Source organism: Tursiops truncatus, chromosome 2 (genome assembly GCF_011762595.2).
Source record: "Tursiops truncatus isolate mTurTru1 chromosome 2, mTurTru1.mat.Y, whole genome shotgun sequence".
Lineage (NCBI taxonomy): Eukaryota > Metazoa > Chordata > Mammalia > Artiodactyla > Delphinidae > Tursiops > Tursiops truncatus.
In genome coordinates this window covers 28,187,830-28,204,005 of record NC_047035.1, presented here as the reverse complement: position 1 = coordinate 28,204,005, position 16,176 = coordinate 28,187,830, and the positions used below count along the sequence as shown (strand labels likewise).

The 16,176-nt window shown below is 51.9% G+C and overlaps 2 protein-coding genes across 9 annotated transcripts in view; one reads left to right on the top strand and one right to left on the bottom strand.

Moving 5' to 3' along the window:
• The first annotated feature begins 12 nt into the window (after window positions 1–12).
• On the top strand, window positions 13–15,480 carry ISCA2 (iron-sulfur cluster assembly 2). 2 transcript variants are annotated; one of them, XM_073800244.1, is made up of 4 exons: window positions 13–118; window positions 320–425; window positions 547–662; window positions 1,108–15,480. In XM_073800244.1, the coding sequence occupies exons 1-4, from the start codon at window positions 48–50 to the stop codon at window positions 1,280–1,282; spliced, it is 468 nt and encodes a 155-aa protein (XP_073656345.1). In that variant the 5' UTR covers window positions 13–47; the 3' UTR covers window positions 1,283–15,480. The 2 variants fall into 2 exon arrangements, with proteins under 2 accessions (XP_073656345.1, XP_004329505.1); XM_004329457.3 differs by having other exon boundaries at window positions 30–118; window positions 323–425.
• Window positions 5,999–16,176, bottom strand: part of LTBP2 (latent transforming growth factor beta binding protein 2) — a 98,084-nt gene continuing 87,906 nt past the window's right edge. For 3 of the 7 annotated variants that reach the window (XM_073800240.1, XM_073800238.1, XM_073800242.1), the window contains 14 exons: window positions 14,935–15,057; window positions 14,712–14,837; window positions 14,201–14,323; window positions 13,418–13,549; window positions 13,018–13,143; window positions 12,304–12,447; window positions 11,252–11,443; window positions 11,042–11,125; window positions 10,203–10,331; window positions 9,788–9,925; window positions 9,531–9,698; window positions 8,851–9,219; window positions 7,787–7,936; window positions 5,999–7,337 (listed from right to left, as the gene is read on the bottom strand). In XM_073800240.1, coding sequence (XP_073656341.1) covers window positions 7,192–7,337; window positions 7,787–7,936; window positions 8,851–9,219; window positions 9,531–9,698; window positions 9,788–9,925; window positions 10,203–10,331; window positions 11,042–11,125; window positions 11,252–11,443; window positions 12,304–12,447; window positions 13,018–13,143; window positions 13,418–13,549; window positions 14,201–14,323; window positions 14,712–14,837; window positions 14,935–15,057 — 2,150 coding nt within the window. In that variant the 3' untranslated portion in view covers window positions 5,999–7,191. Of the gene's footprint in view, window positions 7,338–7,786; window positions 7,937–8,850; window positions 9,220–9,530; window positions 9,699–9,787; window positions 9,926–10,202; window positions 10,348–11,041; window positions 11,126–11,251; window positions 11,444–12,303; window positions 12,448–13,017; window positions 13,144–13,417; window positions 13,550–14,200; window positions 14,324–14,711; window positions 14,838–14,934; window positions 15,058–16,176 lie in introns of those variants that run through there. The other 4 variants (XM_073800239.1, XM_073800241.1, XM_033850846.2 and 1 more) reach the window with 4 other exon arrangements.

The window sequence follows — 16,176 nt, the reverse complement described above, 5'->3', positions numbered from 1 at the left end:
GCAGAAGGGGATTGGGACAATGCGAGGGGCGGTGCTTGTGGAAGAAAATGGCGGCCGTCAGAGGGTTGAGTCTAACCGCTGTGGCCCTGAGAGCAGTCACTCTCTGGCCAGGGGGCAGGTACCAAGCCTAGAAAAGCACCTGGGAAGGGTGTTTGGTTCTGCGCGTCCAGGACTAAAGGGAAACTAAGGCTCGCGGGGGAGGTGAAGGTTTGGCGTGAGGCTGTCCAGGTGGAGGGACTTCAGGTTTGGCTTGAGGCTGTCCAGGTGGAGGGCGCCAGGTGCCTCTCTGCTCCCAGGCTCACCCTCCCCCCTTGCACAGCAGGCTCCTCGCGGCCTCCCGCGGACCTCGGGCGCTTCGGGAACTGTCGTCCTCCAGCCCCGAAGCTGGCGAAGGGCAGATCCACCTCACCGACAGCTGCGTCCAGGTAAGAGGCCGGACGCGGGGCAGCGGTGGCGGGCGAGGGCTGGGAGTGGGGGGATCTCCCCTTGGCCCACCTTTCTCTCTCCCCTTGCCTGGCATTCTTGACCCCCCTTCCTGCATTTCAGAGGCTTCTGGAAATCACCGAAGGGTCAGAATTCCTCAGGCTGGAGGTGGAGGGAGGTGGATGCTCCGGATTCCAGTACAAATTTTCACTGGATACAGTTATCAACCCCGACGACAGGCAAGGAGAAAGGGGTGGGTTCCCGGAGAATGTGCAGGAGGGATAAAAGTGTCTCCAGTTTAAGGTGCACTTTTATTCCACATTTAAAACTTTGCTAAGGATAATTTAACATCACCCTTCTCACACAGTGGGGATACAGTGAAGATTTGTTGTCTTGATTCAAAATAACTAAGTCATAGGAGGAAAACTGGCCCGTCTAGGTGCATAGGGTAGTTGGTAGAGGGTCAGGCTGGACTAGAAAGATTCCAGGCTTAAACCTCTAAACATTTCCTAGTATTCATTCTATTGAATCTTTTTGCCTCAGAGAAGATCAGCACCTGTTAGAGGTAATAAGGGAAGCTTCCTCTGTATTTCAGAAAACAGAGGATGTGCATCTCTGGGCTCAGAGGGTGTTACGTTTTTCGTGTGTATGATATACATTAATGCCTTCCTCCCATCTTTTCAGGGTATTTGAACAGGGTGGGGCAAGAGTGGTGGTTGACTCTGATAGCTTGGCCTTCGTGAAAGGGGCCCATGTGGACTTCAGCCAAGAACTGATCCGAAGCTCATTTCAAGTGTTGAACAATCCTCAAGCACAGCAAGGCTGCTCCTGTGGGTCATCCTTCTCTGTCAAACTTTGATGTGATGACAGGTGACCCAGAGATGACCATCATCTGTACGGATTTGAGGAACCTGGGATTAGAAGAATTCTAGAGGTTTCCTTCCAATCCTGTCCCTCTCACAGTTTCATTTCCCTCGATCCAGGAATGCTGTGTTTCACCACTATTTATTTTCAGAATGTGAAGCTTTTTCTCTTGAGTTAATTTCTCCCTCACAGTTGTAAGGCCAAGCCTGTAGATGCTATTACGTAAGATTTAGTAACTTGTCGAAACCAGTGTCCTCTGTAGAGCCTCCAAGGTTCCAGAATTTGGAATTCTCTGGCCTTCAGAGCTACTTGTACATAGGTGTATAGCTGTGTGTAAAAGCTTCATTTTAAAGAAAGTCCTTAATTACTTGTGTTGTGGATCAGGGTCATAGATTGGGTGGGTTGAACACTGGTTACTAGGCCAGAGAGGATGAAAAAGGCAAATGAAATGTTATCTTTTTCATTTCATCCTTCCTGAATGTGCTAGTTGACTTACCCTTATTTTTTATGCAGCCCATTCTCTGCTTCCCATTTGTTACAGCAGATACATTTTCCTCTCATACTCATGAATCTGCTAGATTCACAAAACCAATTGCCCATCACCCAGAAAACTTGGACCTAAACCTCACTGATACTTGAATTGTTTGAAAAATAGCCTCATACTCCATATTCACACAGACATTTTAAGCTTCTTTGATCCTTTAGTGACTGAATCTTTTTAGAATATGTTGCTTCACTTACCTTATGGTGTAAAATGTTTCTGATCTCATTGCATAGCAGGAAGTGGTCCCTTTGTTGGCACAGATAATAGATACTTGGGGATTTTTTTTTTTTTTTTTTTAGTTTGGACTACCAGATAAAATGCAGGATGCCCATTTAAATATGAATTTCAGATAAATAGCAAATAATTTTTAGTATAAGTGTGTCTCAGTGAATACTAGAAATTATTTGTTGCTTATCTGAGATTCAAATTTCACCGGGTATCCTGTATATTTACTTGTTAAACTTGGTAACCTTACTTTAGAGTCACTGAAAGAAGAGCTTTTTAGCCACAAATTCCAATGAATTTTAAAGTACTTGTTTGGTAAAGCACTTAAATAAGCTAAAGAGCTAGAAATGATTGTGGTATGTGTGTGACGGAGCTGGGGCAGCCAGAACTGCATGGACAGACAACTAAAAAAAGATAAAAACACCACCACCATGACAAATGATTAATGAATGCTAATGCTGGGGAAACCACAACCAAGTTGATTCTGTAAGGATTATTGGTTAAACCCATCTTTTCCTCGCGAGCCTAAAAGTTCATGTTGGCAAATCTTGCATTTCTGGACTGGATTGAAATTTTTCTAGACTGGATTGGAATTGAGGTCATTCAATAAAGAATTTACCATTAGAAAAATAGAAATACAGAATTTAGAGACAAAATAGCTGAGACAGAAACTTCATACTTACATTTTCAATATGGGAAAACCTAGGACTTAGAGAAAACAAACCTATCGTGTGTGCAGTCTGTACAAAGATGAAAGAAAGGGACACTCAGAAACCTGAGCAGTTTTTTTTTTAGCAGATATCCATGGAAGGGGGCACAAAGCAGCATACTGTGGAAGTGTCTGTGTGTAACTTTACTAAGCCATTGAAAGTTGCTGCCAATACCTGGGCCTAATAAGATTTGCAGCTCAGACTAAGGCCTTTCATCCTCGTTAGAGATTTTGTTACATTTTAGGTGTTAAACCTCTTCTTCCATGATATTTTTGTGGGTTATTTATTTATATGGTGATCTTAGCACCGGCATAATAGCTTTAGTTCAAAAAACAATTAAATTCCAGTGGTCAGTTAGGCAGGAACAGTGTCTCTTTGATTGACCATGTGTAAATACCTCATATTAATGGAAGAATTGGAATTTTGTGTTTACAAAGGGTAGGTTAGGGAGGAATCACCTTATCGCACTGAAAAAGCTTCATAGGGAAACCTGAGGTCCCCATTGGAGGAGGGCAATGTAGAAATTTTAAGAACACAGGGCAGGGGGAGTTGATAGCATCAAGGGGATAGGGCAGTTGGCTTGGAATAATAGTAAGTGGAGGTAAAATAGGTTTAGGATCTTCTGTAGGCTCTTCTGACCAGATGCCCTCTTCCTGGCAGGCCGTACAAGCCAGCGCACGTTTTCACAAATTTTGCTCACTGTGCAGTTCATTTAGGAAAACGTTATACTCTTCCAGTATCAGCTGGAAGATTTTTTTGCCTCCCTATTACTTTGAGGGGAGGTTATCAAGAGGCTATTTATTGCAGAATTGGTTTTGTTTAACTTCATAAGCTAGTGACTGCCTGGGGCAACATGCCCCACCATTGCCGTAGCCAAACATAATTGTGTAAGGACTGAAGGCACAGGAGCCCTCCCTCTGCTTTATGTGTGAATCTTTATGTTGTTGGCTCAAAAGAGGGGGCTTCTTGGTCAACATCCAGATCTTTCCTTGTTGCGGAATCATACTCTTCAGGTACATGATTGATAGTGACCAGTGGTATATAAACTATAGGTGTCCCACCCACCCTTAGTTTCTTTGGGAATGTTGACCAGTTACAAGGGATTCAGAAGTAAGAGATTAGGAAGGACTACTGAGGTAGGTGTCCAAGAAGATACTCTTCTTTCTCTAACTTTTCTTCTGAGAATTGCGCCCCATTCTTTTGGTCTTTTGTCATAAAGCGTGAGCGGAGGGTCGATATTTGGCAGGAGCATCCTGTACAGAGAAGTGGGCAGCACTGACTGTCATGGGGTAGCCCTCCCGTGAACTCTGGCCCTGAACTGACACCCTGCAGTGGGCAGAGCCTGACACTGTCCCTTGCAACATTATCCTGGCCTTGCGTGTTTGTCTCAAAAGCAGGAAACTCCTCTACTTTTCTAGATATCTTGCATTGATGTTTATGATTGCTCTTTTAAAATCCTTGTTTGCCATTTCTCCACAGAAATGCCGCAGGGCTGTTTAAAGGACGTTTGCTTTAAGAAGTTTTGAAATAATTATCATCTGGCTTTAATTGTAAAATATAGTCAGATAAGTATATAAAGAGAGGGAGCATTTAAGCAGTCTATGTCCAGCAGCTGTATTTAAAAATATTTTATTTTTGAATAGGTAAGACATATGGTACAAAATTCAAAAAGACACAAAAGGGAATACAGTGAAAAGTCTCCCAGTCCTGTGCCCATCCACTCTGTTGCCCTCCCCATCAACTACCCTTGTTTCTAAGAATTTAGCCCGCAGGTACAATTCCGTAGATGTAATGTGAAATAACATATGCACAAGAATGTTCATTACAGCATTATTTTTAATAGCAAAAGATAGGAAACAATGGAAATATCCATTAATAGGGGACTGATTAAATAAATTATGATTTATCCGTTCAGTGGAGACGTATACAGTTATAAAATAGAATGAGACAGCCCTTTATGTGCAAGTATGTATTAAGTAAAAAAGGTGCAGAACGGCATGCCATTTGTGTTTCTAATACAAGGAAGTATGTGTATATGCATGAACTATCGCGGGAAGGGCGAGCAGGAAGGCGAGGGCTGGGAGGAGGAGCGGTGGGAACGGCATTTAAGGAAGTGCACTTCCCGAAGGGTATATTGAGGAATGGTGAGTTCTCTGAAATACAGCGTGTGAGGTGGAGCGGCAAGGATGAGGTTATATCCAATTCTTTTCCCCCTCTGTTTTAGAGAAATAGCAATAGCAGTGTAGGCTTCACTTTGTTGTATAACCTTCCTTTTTCCCTTAATCTATTTTGGAAATCTTACCCAGGCATTTAGAGCCACTTTTTTTTTTCTTATTAGGGCTCCATAGCAATTAATTGCTTCTAACCTTTTGCTATTACAGATAATGCTATAATAAGTAACCTCTTGCATACGTCATTTTTCATTTGGTAAGAATATATCTGAAGGTTAAATTCCGAGAAGTGGAATTACTGATTTAAAGAGTAAGTGCTCTTATAATTTTGAAAGACACTGCCATATTACCCTCTTCAGAAGCTGTGTCAATATATACTCCTGTCAGCTATGTACGTGAGTACCTCTTTCCCCAGGTGCTTGCCAACTAGGAGTTTTAACAAACTTAAATCTTTGCCAATCTGACAGTTTAAAAAAGTGTCTCAGTGTAGTTTTAACTTGTATTTCTTTTTATTATGAATGAAGGTCAGAATATTTTCATATGTTTAAGAACTATATATTTTTGTCTGCTGAGAACATCTCAACTAGTATAGTGACCCAGATAGAACAAATTATTTAAGCTTTGTAAGTCCAAGTTCCTCATCTGTAAATTGGGAATAAAAGTAGTAAGTAGGATTGTTGGATGATTAAATGAAATTTGTGTACAGCATTCAACACAGGCCTGGCACATAGCAAGCATTCAATAAGTTATTTTGTGATGGCTGACAGAGCAGCAGGTAGGACAGGACAGATTAAATTAAGAAAAGAGCATTCATCTCCATGTCTTCAGGCACACAGAGCCTTGTTCATTTACATTGCCATTCATCAGAAATGCAAAGTCAGAGCTTTCTTTGTCTTAGAAGAGGAAAGAACCTTTTCCTATTGGCTACTGGAACCCAATCATAGGCTATCGGCAGAGCTGGCGAGGGGGTAGCACAGCCTCATCTCTAACATTTAGACTCAGCCAAGAAATTTGGTTTATAAATTTGGTTTAATATGAAATAAAAACAAAAACAGAAGAGCCCAGATGTACATTTCTTTATTCCACCGTGGTTTTAAACTCCCAGCTAGCCAAGGTTGGAGTGAGTCTCTACTTGTAAACTCAGTGGGATGCCAGCCAGCCGTTTTATGAAGGGGAAGAGGACAGAGGCCTCTTGAGTTGAGAGAAGAAACAACGTAGGAAATCTCGCTTCCCCTAAACAAGATTACACTGTATTTCATAAGCTAGAAAATAGACCTCTTTATTTTTAGCACATCAAACTGGTGTCCACAAAAGGAGAGCCCAGGAGAGATTTGTTTCCTGTAAGAAGCAGTATGTATTTAACAGAGGTCTTCTGAGGTGGGCACCCTGCTTTGTGGTAGCCCTTGCTGTGGTGTACAGGAGCTATTGCTGGGTAGATTCTGAATGTTTATTTACCTGAAGCTACTGAATATTTTCTTTAGACTTGTATAAAGCCCTGGCTCCCCCTTTTTTTTATCAACTCCCCATATTTTTTTACATTGCCTTTTTGCTGCTTTCTCAGGCTCCTTGCTCCCCTTCATCTGTGTCTCTTACTAGCAATATAGTATCAGTCTTGCTTCTCTGAGATGAGGGGATCTTCTGCCCCTCCCCGGGGCCACAGAACTGGCAACAAGGTGGAGATGTGGCACAACTGGCCCAGACCAGATTTGCTGAGTGGTGGTGATGGTTCTTGGGAGGAGGCATTGGAGTCACCCCCCAAACTCCCCCCAATCCTTTTTTGCTTGATAGATTCTGAAGGACCATCCCAGGGCAGATATAGCCTCTGATCCAGGTGTGGAATCATCAGGATGATACGTGGATCATGGCTGGAAAAGGGTGTGTGCAGTGTGAGGCCGAAGGACCTTGCATGTTTGCACAGCTTGAGGGGCTGGTTCAGGGCCATCCTTTGGTAAGCATCCCATAGCAAGGCCAGGACAGATGGCAGACTGGGCCTCACGGCCAGTGGTTGAAGCATTAAAGCACTTGGTGGTGGTTGAGCCAAGCAAGGGCATGGCGGTGTGGAGGTGGTGACAGAAGCTCACAGGCAGAGCCGAAGCTGGGGGAGATGAAAAGCAGGTGAGGCTGGCTGGGAGCTGGCTGCAGGGCCTCCTGCCCGGTGTCTTCATGTCGTCCCCCCAACCAGGAGAGCTTCCTCAAGGCCCCGCCTGTGGCCAGGGCCCACTTCCAGGTAACCGCCTGCACTGATTCCTTGCCGCTACTCCTTGGCGGTGCAACGTGGGGGGCCTGCCTCGGCAACATAACCTGGGGGGCAGTGGCAGCGGTAGGAGCCCTCCGTGTTCTCGCAGTGACCTTGGACACACAGTGCTGCAGGCCCGTTCAAGTCATCACATTCGTTCACATCTAAGAGGAGGAGAGGGAAGAGAGAGCTGTAGGGAGCCCACGTGCCTCCGGCCTGCTGCCTCTGCCCCTCTGGCCACTAAGCCCTGACCCCTGCCCTGCAGTGCAATCCTAGATGTGGTGGCCGGAGGATAAAGCCACTGCCCGAAAGGAAGCAACTCACGGATACAAAGCCGGTGATAGTGAGCCCATACTGTGACCATGCTGTCTTGTCCCTGCCTTTCTTCTATCTGGGAACCTCCATGGAAAGGGCTTTCTAAACACAGCGTAGACCTTTGGAGCTCTCGCCCCTCGGCCTGGAGCCCGGCAGGCCTGCTAGGGGGCAGCAGTGAATCTCCCAGCTAGGCTCAGTCCTGTACCCTCAGTGAGCAGTGGGCCAGTCTGACTTTTCCACGTGGAGCCAGCAGGGCCATCCTGCTCCCTGGGCATTGCCACTCTGATTCCAAACCTACCCACACAGGCCATGTTGGCCATGTCCAGCTGGAAGCCCTCGAAGCAGTCACAGGTGTAGCCCTCCTGCACGCGCACGCAGCGGCCATTCTCACAGCCGTTCAGGATGCCGCACTCCTCGGCCTGAAGCCCTTCAAAGCCGGCCTGGTGCTCTGGTAGGAGGAAGTCAGAGAGAGAAGGGGTCTAAGGCCTTGTACTCCACCCTGGGGCCCTCGCCCTCCGCTCAGAGGGTTTCCCCTAATGAACTCCTGGGGTCGGGGTGGGAAGGATCATAACACTCTCACAGAAAGATGCTGAGACAAAAAGCAATACTCTTAAAAATAAGTACGTGTCATTTTAGATGGAGAGGCACGCTTACTTTAAATGAGGGCTCTGGGGAGGTTGGGACTCATTGCTTTCACAACGCCAGGGCTCCTGAGCGCTTGGGTGTCCCTGTACAGTTTTGATTTTGTTGTGGTTGGTGGCAGGGTATTTTGTTAAAATCTTTACATAGTTTTTTTGGGGCGGACACGATTGGTAGCAAAAGGGAATTACCCTCACTCACCACAAAGCAAAACTCCTCCAAGATCTGCCTAACCCTCTTCTTTCTCTAAGCAACCCCCCTCCCCTGGAAACGACCCTGTCCCTAATCTCAGTGCAGTTTTGATCAGTCTGATGCAGTGGCTGTCCCCATGGCAGGTACTGCGTCCACTGCACAGATGCCACGTCCGACTTCCTCATTAGAATCCAAGTCCCGAGTGCTGGGGTCATTGCCACTTACAAACTGGGTGACCACAGTGGAACTTTAAAGTGATTAGAAATCCTTGATTCCCATTTCAGGTCACAGGTGTGAACCTGTAGAGCAGGGTATCCTGCATACTGTAAGTGGCGTGGTGGGAGTGTGCTTTTGTCCCCCTCTTCAACTCCCACAGGCAGCTTTTGGGGTTGGGATGATGCCCTGTACCTCTCTGTGTCCCCTGTGCTAGTCCATCAGAGGGAGGTGTTAACGTGTGACCCGGGCGTTTGGAGTTCTCCCTTGAGTGACCCGTGAGGGGGCTTGGGGGTCTTTTCCCTTCCCTGTCCTCACCCTGCTGACAGTGATGAGCAGATGGAGGAGATGGAAGTGAAACAGCTTCAGAGCCCACCTCTTCCCCATTTTTGCAGCAACACAGACCTGGATGGCTGGCCACGTAGTGGGGCTGGAGTTCTGAGGGCTGCAGGGGAGGCTCAAGGACCGGTGTGCGGTCCTCTGGGTGGCTGGCCGTGTTGGGGAAGGGCGGCTCAGGGATGGTGTCCTCGGGGCCCAGGTAGTTGTAGAAGGGGACCCCGTCTGGGCCATAGAGGCTGTAGTGCAGGTCCTCGGGCCCAGGGCCATACTCATAGCCGGGCCGGAAGTGGACCCCGGCCTCCCGCTCCGCTTCAATGCGGGCCACGTTGCACAGCTGAGCGTAGACCTCTGTCAGGGAGGAGGGAGAGAGGAAGCTGGGCCTGGCTCCTGGTAGCTGAAGCCTGGAGTGCTCTTTCCCCAGCTCATGCTCACCGCCCCACGGAGAGAGGGAGCGTGCTGGGACTGCCGTCCTCTGTCCCCCGCTCTGTCCCCAAACAACAGGGACAGAAGACAGGGCCTTGACTTGCCCTACTCCATTCTAAACCCACAGACCTGGCTGACTGTGGATTCCAAGGTGAGGACAGCCCCTACCCTGGGGCCCAGCCCAGCTCCGCAGGTGTCCCCCCTTCCCTTCTTCAGGCACAGGCCGCCCTTCTCACCAGAGCTCCTGGGGGGGCACAGAGCACACTGCTGGCTCCAGGCCTCGCCGTCCTGGCAGCAGCACTCAGTGTAGGTGGTGTGGCGCCCGTGCAGGGGATGGCTGCACACGTAATTGGTGACTTTTTTCCAGCAGATGTCCGTGTGGATGTCATGGTCAGGCAGGTCCTCTGGCGGCACAGGGCACGGAGGCATGTGAGCCCCCCAGCCCAGGTCCGCTCCCCCGGCTGCCCCACCGCCCCATGGCCCCCCCACTGACCCGCACTGCTGGTGCTGTTCACGCAGCGCTGCTGGCTGAGGTCCAGGGTGAGGGGCGGGCTGCAGAAGCAGTGGAAAGAGCCTTCCGTGTTCATACACCCGCCGTTCTCACAGGCCATGTCCTGGCACTCATCGTGATCTGGGAGGCAGGGAGATGGGAGGAAGGTCGAGGGCAGTGCCAACGCGGCCTGCCCACAGGCCACCTTCAGGGAAGGGGGTTTTCTTGTAACTGTGTCCCCTCCTCACCCCCTTCCCAGGGATGCCTTTCTGGTAGGTTCCCTCATCTCAGACCTGCCCGCTGTAGTGGGTGTCTTCCCTGGGAAGGGGAACTCCCAGCAAGAATTGGGCTGGCTGGCAGGGATGGGTGAGCACTCAGCTCTGGGCCCCAGGGTGGGGAGGGGTGCCAGGTGTCTCACCCTCACACTTCCTGCGGGCAGCGTCGTAGTGGTAGCCAGGATCGCACAGGCAGATGTAGCCAGGCACCGTGTTGAGGCACCGGCCGTTCTGGCAGAGACCAGGCCCAAACATCACACACTCGTCGGCATCTGTGGGAGGGCAGAGCTGAGGCGAGGGGAAGGCGAGAAGCAGGATGGGGCAGTTCTTAGGACTAGGGGTTCCAAAGCCAGACTGGCTGGGGTCGAATCCCGGCCTTGCCACTTGCTAGGTGGGTGACTTCGGGCAAATTGCTTAAGTTCTCCTTGCCTCAGTTTCCTACCTAGAAAATACGGATACCACTACGTAACCTCTTAGAGTTATGATGAAGATTAAAAGGTTAGTACATGTAAGGGGCTTAACACGGTGCTTGGCACGTAGCAAGCATTCAAGGGGAACTACTTCCATTTCTGTTATTTCCTTTTCCGGTTTCAGGTGTGAGCCCATTCCTGAACCACCCTTCCTGAGTGTGAGTTCCCCAAAGTTTTGGGCTTCGTAAGTGGGGCCAGGGAGACCAGCAGCTGCCTCTGGCCTGTGTCCCTATGCCCTGTGACTGGGTTAGTCAAGACATCATAGTTTGTTCCTTGGAGGGTTCAGCCTCGAGTGAGCAGAGAAACCAAAATGGGGTTGTATAGACACTTCAGGAGGAGCTCAGGTCAGAACTTCCAGCTAAAAATCTGCAGCCCTGGGACAGGAACGTTGGTTGGAAGCACCCTGAGAGGCAGGGACTGCATGCAGAGTTTCCGTGGGGGCCTCCTGGAGGACCAGGCCGGGCCTAGTCAGGTGAGTGGCGTTCGGGAAGGAGGGTCTGTAGGGAGGTTACCTGTGTATGTGGTCTGTCCAAACATCCAGGCTCCTTCCACAGGGATGTAGCCTTTCCCACTAGGGCAGATCTCGCTGAATTCGACTGTGCAGGGAGGCATCCAAGCTCAGAGGGAGAAGGGTTCTGCCACCCCCCTTCCTCTCCCCCCTTCTTTCAGTGTCACCCTGCAGAGCTGACCCTGAGAGGATTTGGGACCCTTGGGGGCCTTACCTGAGTCCTCGGCTGGGCACAGCTCACAGGCATCTCCCCAGCCGGTGCCCTGGGTGCAGCAGCACTCGGCCTGCGTGGTGTTCCGGCCCAGAAGACTGGAGCAGGGCGGCTGGCCCTTTTGCCCAGAGTAGCATCCCATGCGGATGGGGCCTGGTGGGTGTTCCCCTGCTGGGGCCTCAGGGATCCTGTGACCTATTTGCGATAGAAGCCCCTTATTATTGTCTGTTCATGGCCCCCTGGGGCACCCTAGCCTTTGAATTTATTTTAAAATTTAACCATTTATATAGCGCTTTACAGTGTGCGAAATGCTTCCATCGTCTCGCCTGATGCTCTTCACACCCGTACGGAGAGCTCACCCGAGGCCATCTGTCCTAGAAGAGGCAACCGAGGCTTCGAGAAGCTAGGTGACTTGCCAAAGCCACCTAGTGGCTTAGCAGAGAGTTGACCCCCGTTCCTCTGGTGCCAAACCCCCGCTCCTTCCAGCGTACCATCCTGCCTCCCTCCACTGCAGTGGGGCGCCCCCAGCCCCTGGCATACCGTATGGGCAGCCCTCTCTGCCCATTCCTCTGCTTCACACTGTACCCCTGCCCCTCCCACCCTTCCTTGTCCTAAGTCCTGCTTGCTTTTCCCCAAGTCAGAGAAGTCCAGCTGAGTCCCATCCCGCCAGGGCTGAGAGGCTGAGCCCAGCAGCGTCCCTCGGTGGAGTGGGACGGGGAGCGTCGAACTTAGCTTCAGAGTCTCCCTCAGCCAAGAGCTCCCCGGGGTTGGATCGAGGGTCCCTCCAAGGCTCAATCTGAGATCCCTGAGGCCCCCCTAAATTGGCATTATAGCTTCTTGAGCCTCCTGTAGGGTCGTCACAACCCTGCAGCCTCCTGGAAGTTCCCTGGCCTGGAGCAGACTCGGCACCGCGCTCTCAGACCCCTCACCGCTCGGCGCTCCATCCCTGAGCTGCAGCCCGGCCCGGCCCACATCCCTAAGAGCTGGAGCAGTGGAAGTGCTTTGTAAGCCATGGAGTGGTGGTGCACAACGACGGGGTGGGGTCCGGGGCTCACCTCCAGCCACCCGCGGTCGGCAGCGCCCCTCCTGAGCGTCATACTCCTCCAGGTCGCTGGCGCAGAGGCACAGGAAGGAGCCCTCCACGTTCTCGCAGAGTGCCGCCCCGCATACCGCCAGCATGAGCTCGCACTCATTCACGTCTGCCAGGCAGGAGGACAGACTCGTGGGCAGAGGAGAGGCAGCCCAGGCACCCCTGCCCCTGCCTCAAGCCCAGCAGGCAGATCCTTGTCTCATCCCCCCCAAAGAAACAGGCTAGGCCTTGGGGCAAGAGTGGAAGTGGGTATGAGTTAGCAGGAAGGAGGAACAGATGAGCAGAGGGCATGGGAAGGAAGAGGAAGAAGGAGAAGGGTGGCAGAAAAGAGTCCGTAAGTGGACAAAGAGGAAGGGTTCCTCCCTCCGCACGGTCCCCACATGTGCCCCTTGAGACCTTAGGGTCTCTGGGGAAGGGTGGTGACTTCACTGGCGTGCTTGCTTCCCCTGCTGGTTGAAGGTGGCCTCGCTTCCTTGACCAACCTGGCCAAGGTGCCCCTGTAGGGTGGGGCTGAAATCTCCCTCCCTTGCCACTCTATGAGGACCCCTTATGGAGCCTTGTTAGACCCTGAACATTTCAGGAGGAGGGCCCTAGGGCCCCTCTATGCAGGGCAGCCAAGATCTGCGGAGATGGGATCAAGGGCCCAAGGGCCTTCCCTTCCCTGGCTCAGGCTTCTCACCAATGCAGTCCCAGCCGGAGGGCGAGGTCTCGAAGCCCTGGTCACAGAGGCAGCGGAAGGAGCCTTCGGTGTTGTCGCAGAAACCGTGGCTCCCACACGTGGTGTCGTTGGCACACTCGTCTATGTCTGTGGGACAGGGGAGGCTACAGTGTAGGGTGTGCTCTCTATTCTCTGGGAATTCTTATTTATTTGGTCTACTAACACCAAGATTTCTGAAAGCTAACTTCTGAATACAGGAAAGGAAAACTCTAACACTGACATTCCTCTTCAATTTTTGTGTAAGCACTGCTGTATGGAAAATACACAAACTTCAAACAGCAGCAAAAAATAGTTTCTAGCTGGATACATGAAAAATAGGTGTCCTCAGGCTTCTCACCCTGGACACCCGCTCCCGACTCACCAGCACAGTCTCCAGTCGGGGCCACATGGAAGCCGGGCTGGCAGCCCGGGACACAGCGGTAGGAGCCGGGGCTGTTCTCACACCTCCAGGCCCCACACGCCGAGCCTCCGAAGTCCTCACACTCATCAGTGTCTGTCCCCAGAGTCATGAGAGGGGACAGAAGCGGCCGGGTCACTACTCTGGCCCCACCTCTCTGGCATTAAAAGGTCATGCCCCACAACCTCTGGGGTCTTTGATCTGTTCCAAACTGCTGTGCTCGTGTCAACCCCCAAGCATCAAGTTCAGGATCATTTCCCCTGACCCGCAGGGCTGAGCGTCTAGGAGGTGAGCGCTCTGCTATTTAGGAGAGCACCGAGCTCTCAGCCTCTGTGACACTCCTGTCCCCCACACCCTGCTCTCTACAGCAGAGCACTTTCGACTTCTCTTTATAGAAAACCTTCCCCAAAGTGTATTATGGAGAGTCGTCTTCATATCTGTCTCCCTTGGTCAATTTCAAGATTGTCCATAACTGTCTATTTGTTCCAGCAAAAGACATTAAACCCAGGTGGTGTTTAATAAATATCTATTGCATCAGTTTGGCTTTAAAAACTAGATTATGTGCTCTGCTAGCACAAGGAGTCCCTGAGTCAGCAGAGGCTCAATAAATGCATTGGATGATTAATCTGTGGAAAGTTCTCTGCTTCCTGGAAGCTGGGGGTCCAGGTCCCAGGGAGCTGAGGAGGAGGCAGAGTGGAGGAGACAGATGTGGGGAGGGGCCCCGTTCGCTCCCCCCAGAGCCCTTACCCACACACTCCCCACTCTCTGCGGAGGTCTGGAAGCCAGTCTTGCACAGACAGTTGAAGGAGCCCTCAGTGTTGACACATTGCCCCCCGAGACACCGGTCAGTGACTGCACACTCGTCCACATCTAGAATAGAGACATCTGTCAGCAGGACCAGCCATGGGTCCCCAGGGCCCTGTGCAGCTTCCTCTGGGCCCTGAGGAGCCCATAGGAGGGCCAGGGAGTGGCTCGAAGTAGGAAAGTGCTGGAAGGTCCCAGGGAGAGTCCAGAGCTGGAAGCCAGAGGCCCGACTGGGGGGTGGAGCCCTGGAACTGGGGCTGTGTCAAGGGGAGAGAGGGTGAGGGCACCTGCCATAGACACCATGGAGAGGCCCTGGAGGAAGACTGAGACCCTCCTGACACCTGCCTCCCGTCTCATCACTCAGCCTCCTATCTTCCCATCCTGGGTGGGACCGTGAGCATTTTATTTCAGTACTCTAGATAGCCTCTAGCGCCCCCTGCTGCTGGCTCCTCACCCTGGCAGCTGGCGCCCCCCTCTGCACTGGCAAAGCCGGGGGCGCAGAGACAGAAAAAGGACCCGTGGCTGTTGAGGCACTCGCCGCGCGGTGCGCAGTACTCCTCTCCCACGCACTCGTCCACGTCTGTAGGGAGAAGATGGGCTGTGCTGTCTCCCGGGGACGCTCCCGCCTCCCCGCGCACTCTGCCCCCGTCCCCGGTGGGGAGACCTGAGCCACTCACCCTCACACACAGTGCCATTGGCCAGCTGGAAGCCCGGGGGGCAGAGGCACTGGTAGGAGCCAGCCGTGTTCTTGCACTGGCCTCCCAGGCAGCTGCTCTGGGGGTCTTCACACTCATCCACATCTGCAGGGTCACACAGGGAGGAGGGCAGCCGATGGCAGCACCTCCCAAGGGCAGGAGCCAACGGGGAGGTCTCCAGAGGACCTGGCACCTGCCTGAGGAGACTGGACCCATAGGGGCATCGTTCCCTTGTAAAGCAGCACAGCTGGGAGAAGCTGGCGAGGGAGCCTTTGGGGAGCGGGATAACTGCAGCTCCCTCCTTCTGTCCCAGCTCCCCCACCTTGGGGACAGTTGGCCTATCCCGGCAACCCTGGCCTAGGGTGGCCGAACCCCACTGCCCTCATCATGGCTGAGATGGCTGAGATCTCGCTGAGAAACAATTGGGAAGGCAAATGAGAAATAAGCCGAGGAAGCAGATACAGAGAACCTGAGAAGGTAACAGAAACTAGATTATTATTACTATTTTTGGGGGGGGGGGAACGCGGGCCTCTCACTGTTGTGGCCTCTCCCGTTGTGGGGCACAGGCTCTGGATGCGCAGGCTCAGCGGCCATGGCTCACGGGCCCAGCCGCTCCGCGGCATGCGGGATCTTCCCGGACCGGGGCACGAACCCGTGTCCCCTGCATCGGCAGGCGGACTCTCAACCACTGCGCCACCAGGGAAGCCCGAAACTAGATTATTTAAATTGGCTACAGATTGCCTGGTACAGGCCAAGGTTTTTCAGAATATGGTCCCAGCACCCACCCTTACAAGGAACCCTTGAGGACCTTCTTAGATGACAGATCTCAAGGGCCCCCGACAGAGGTGGATTTAGTAGGTCTGGGACAAGGCCCCGGGAAGCTGCCTGTTGAACAAACTCTCCCAGCGATTCTGACACGCGCTGAAGCTTGTGATCCAGTGGCTCAGTGGTCCCCTAGACCCAGTTCTGCAGTCGCCTTTCCAACTGCTGTTGGGGGAGGGGCAAGAATAGGTGTCCCCAGCTGGCCCACCATCTGAGGTGAGCGCCCTTCTCTAAGGGTGATGGGTTAGTCTGCACTCTTCTCCCCCACGGCGGGGGGGCCTCTCACGTCACAGGTGTGGCCCAGGGTGCTGGGCCGGTAGCCCCGCTCGCAGTCGCTGCAGGAGAAGGAACCGGCAGTGTTGGTGCAGACTCCCGTGGGGCAGACTCCCAGAAGGGCACACT

What these genes read in the sequence shown, in the direction of transcription:
- ISCA2 (XM_073800244.1), top strand. Translation starts at nt 48, where the DNA reads ATGGCGGCCGTCAGAGGGTTGAGTCTAACCGCTGTGGCCCTGAGAGCA. An exon ending in TCACCGACAGCTGCGTCCAG is followed by an intron (nt 426 to 546) that starts GTAAGAGGCCGG and finishes CCTGCATTTCAG; the next exon opens with AGGCTTCTGGAAATCACCGA. An exon ending in GTTATCAACCCCGACGACAG is followed by an intron (nt 663 to 1,107) that starts GCAAGGAGAAAG and finishes CCATCTTTTCAG; the next exon opens with GGTATTTGAACAGGGTGGGG.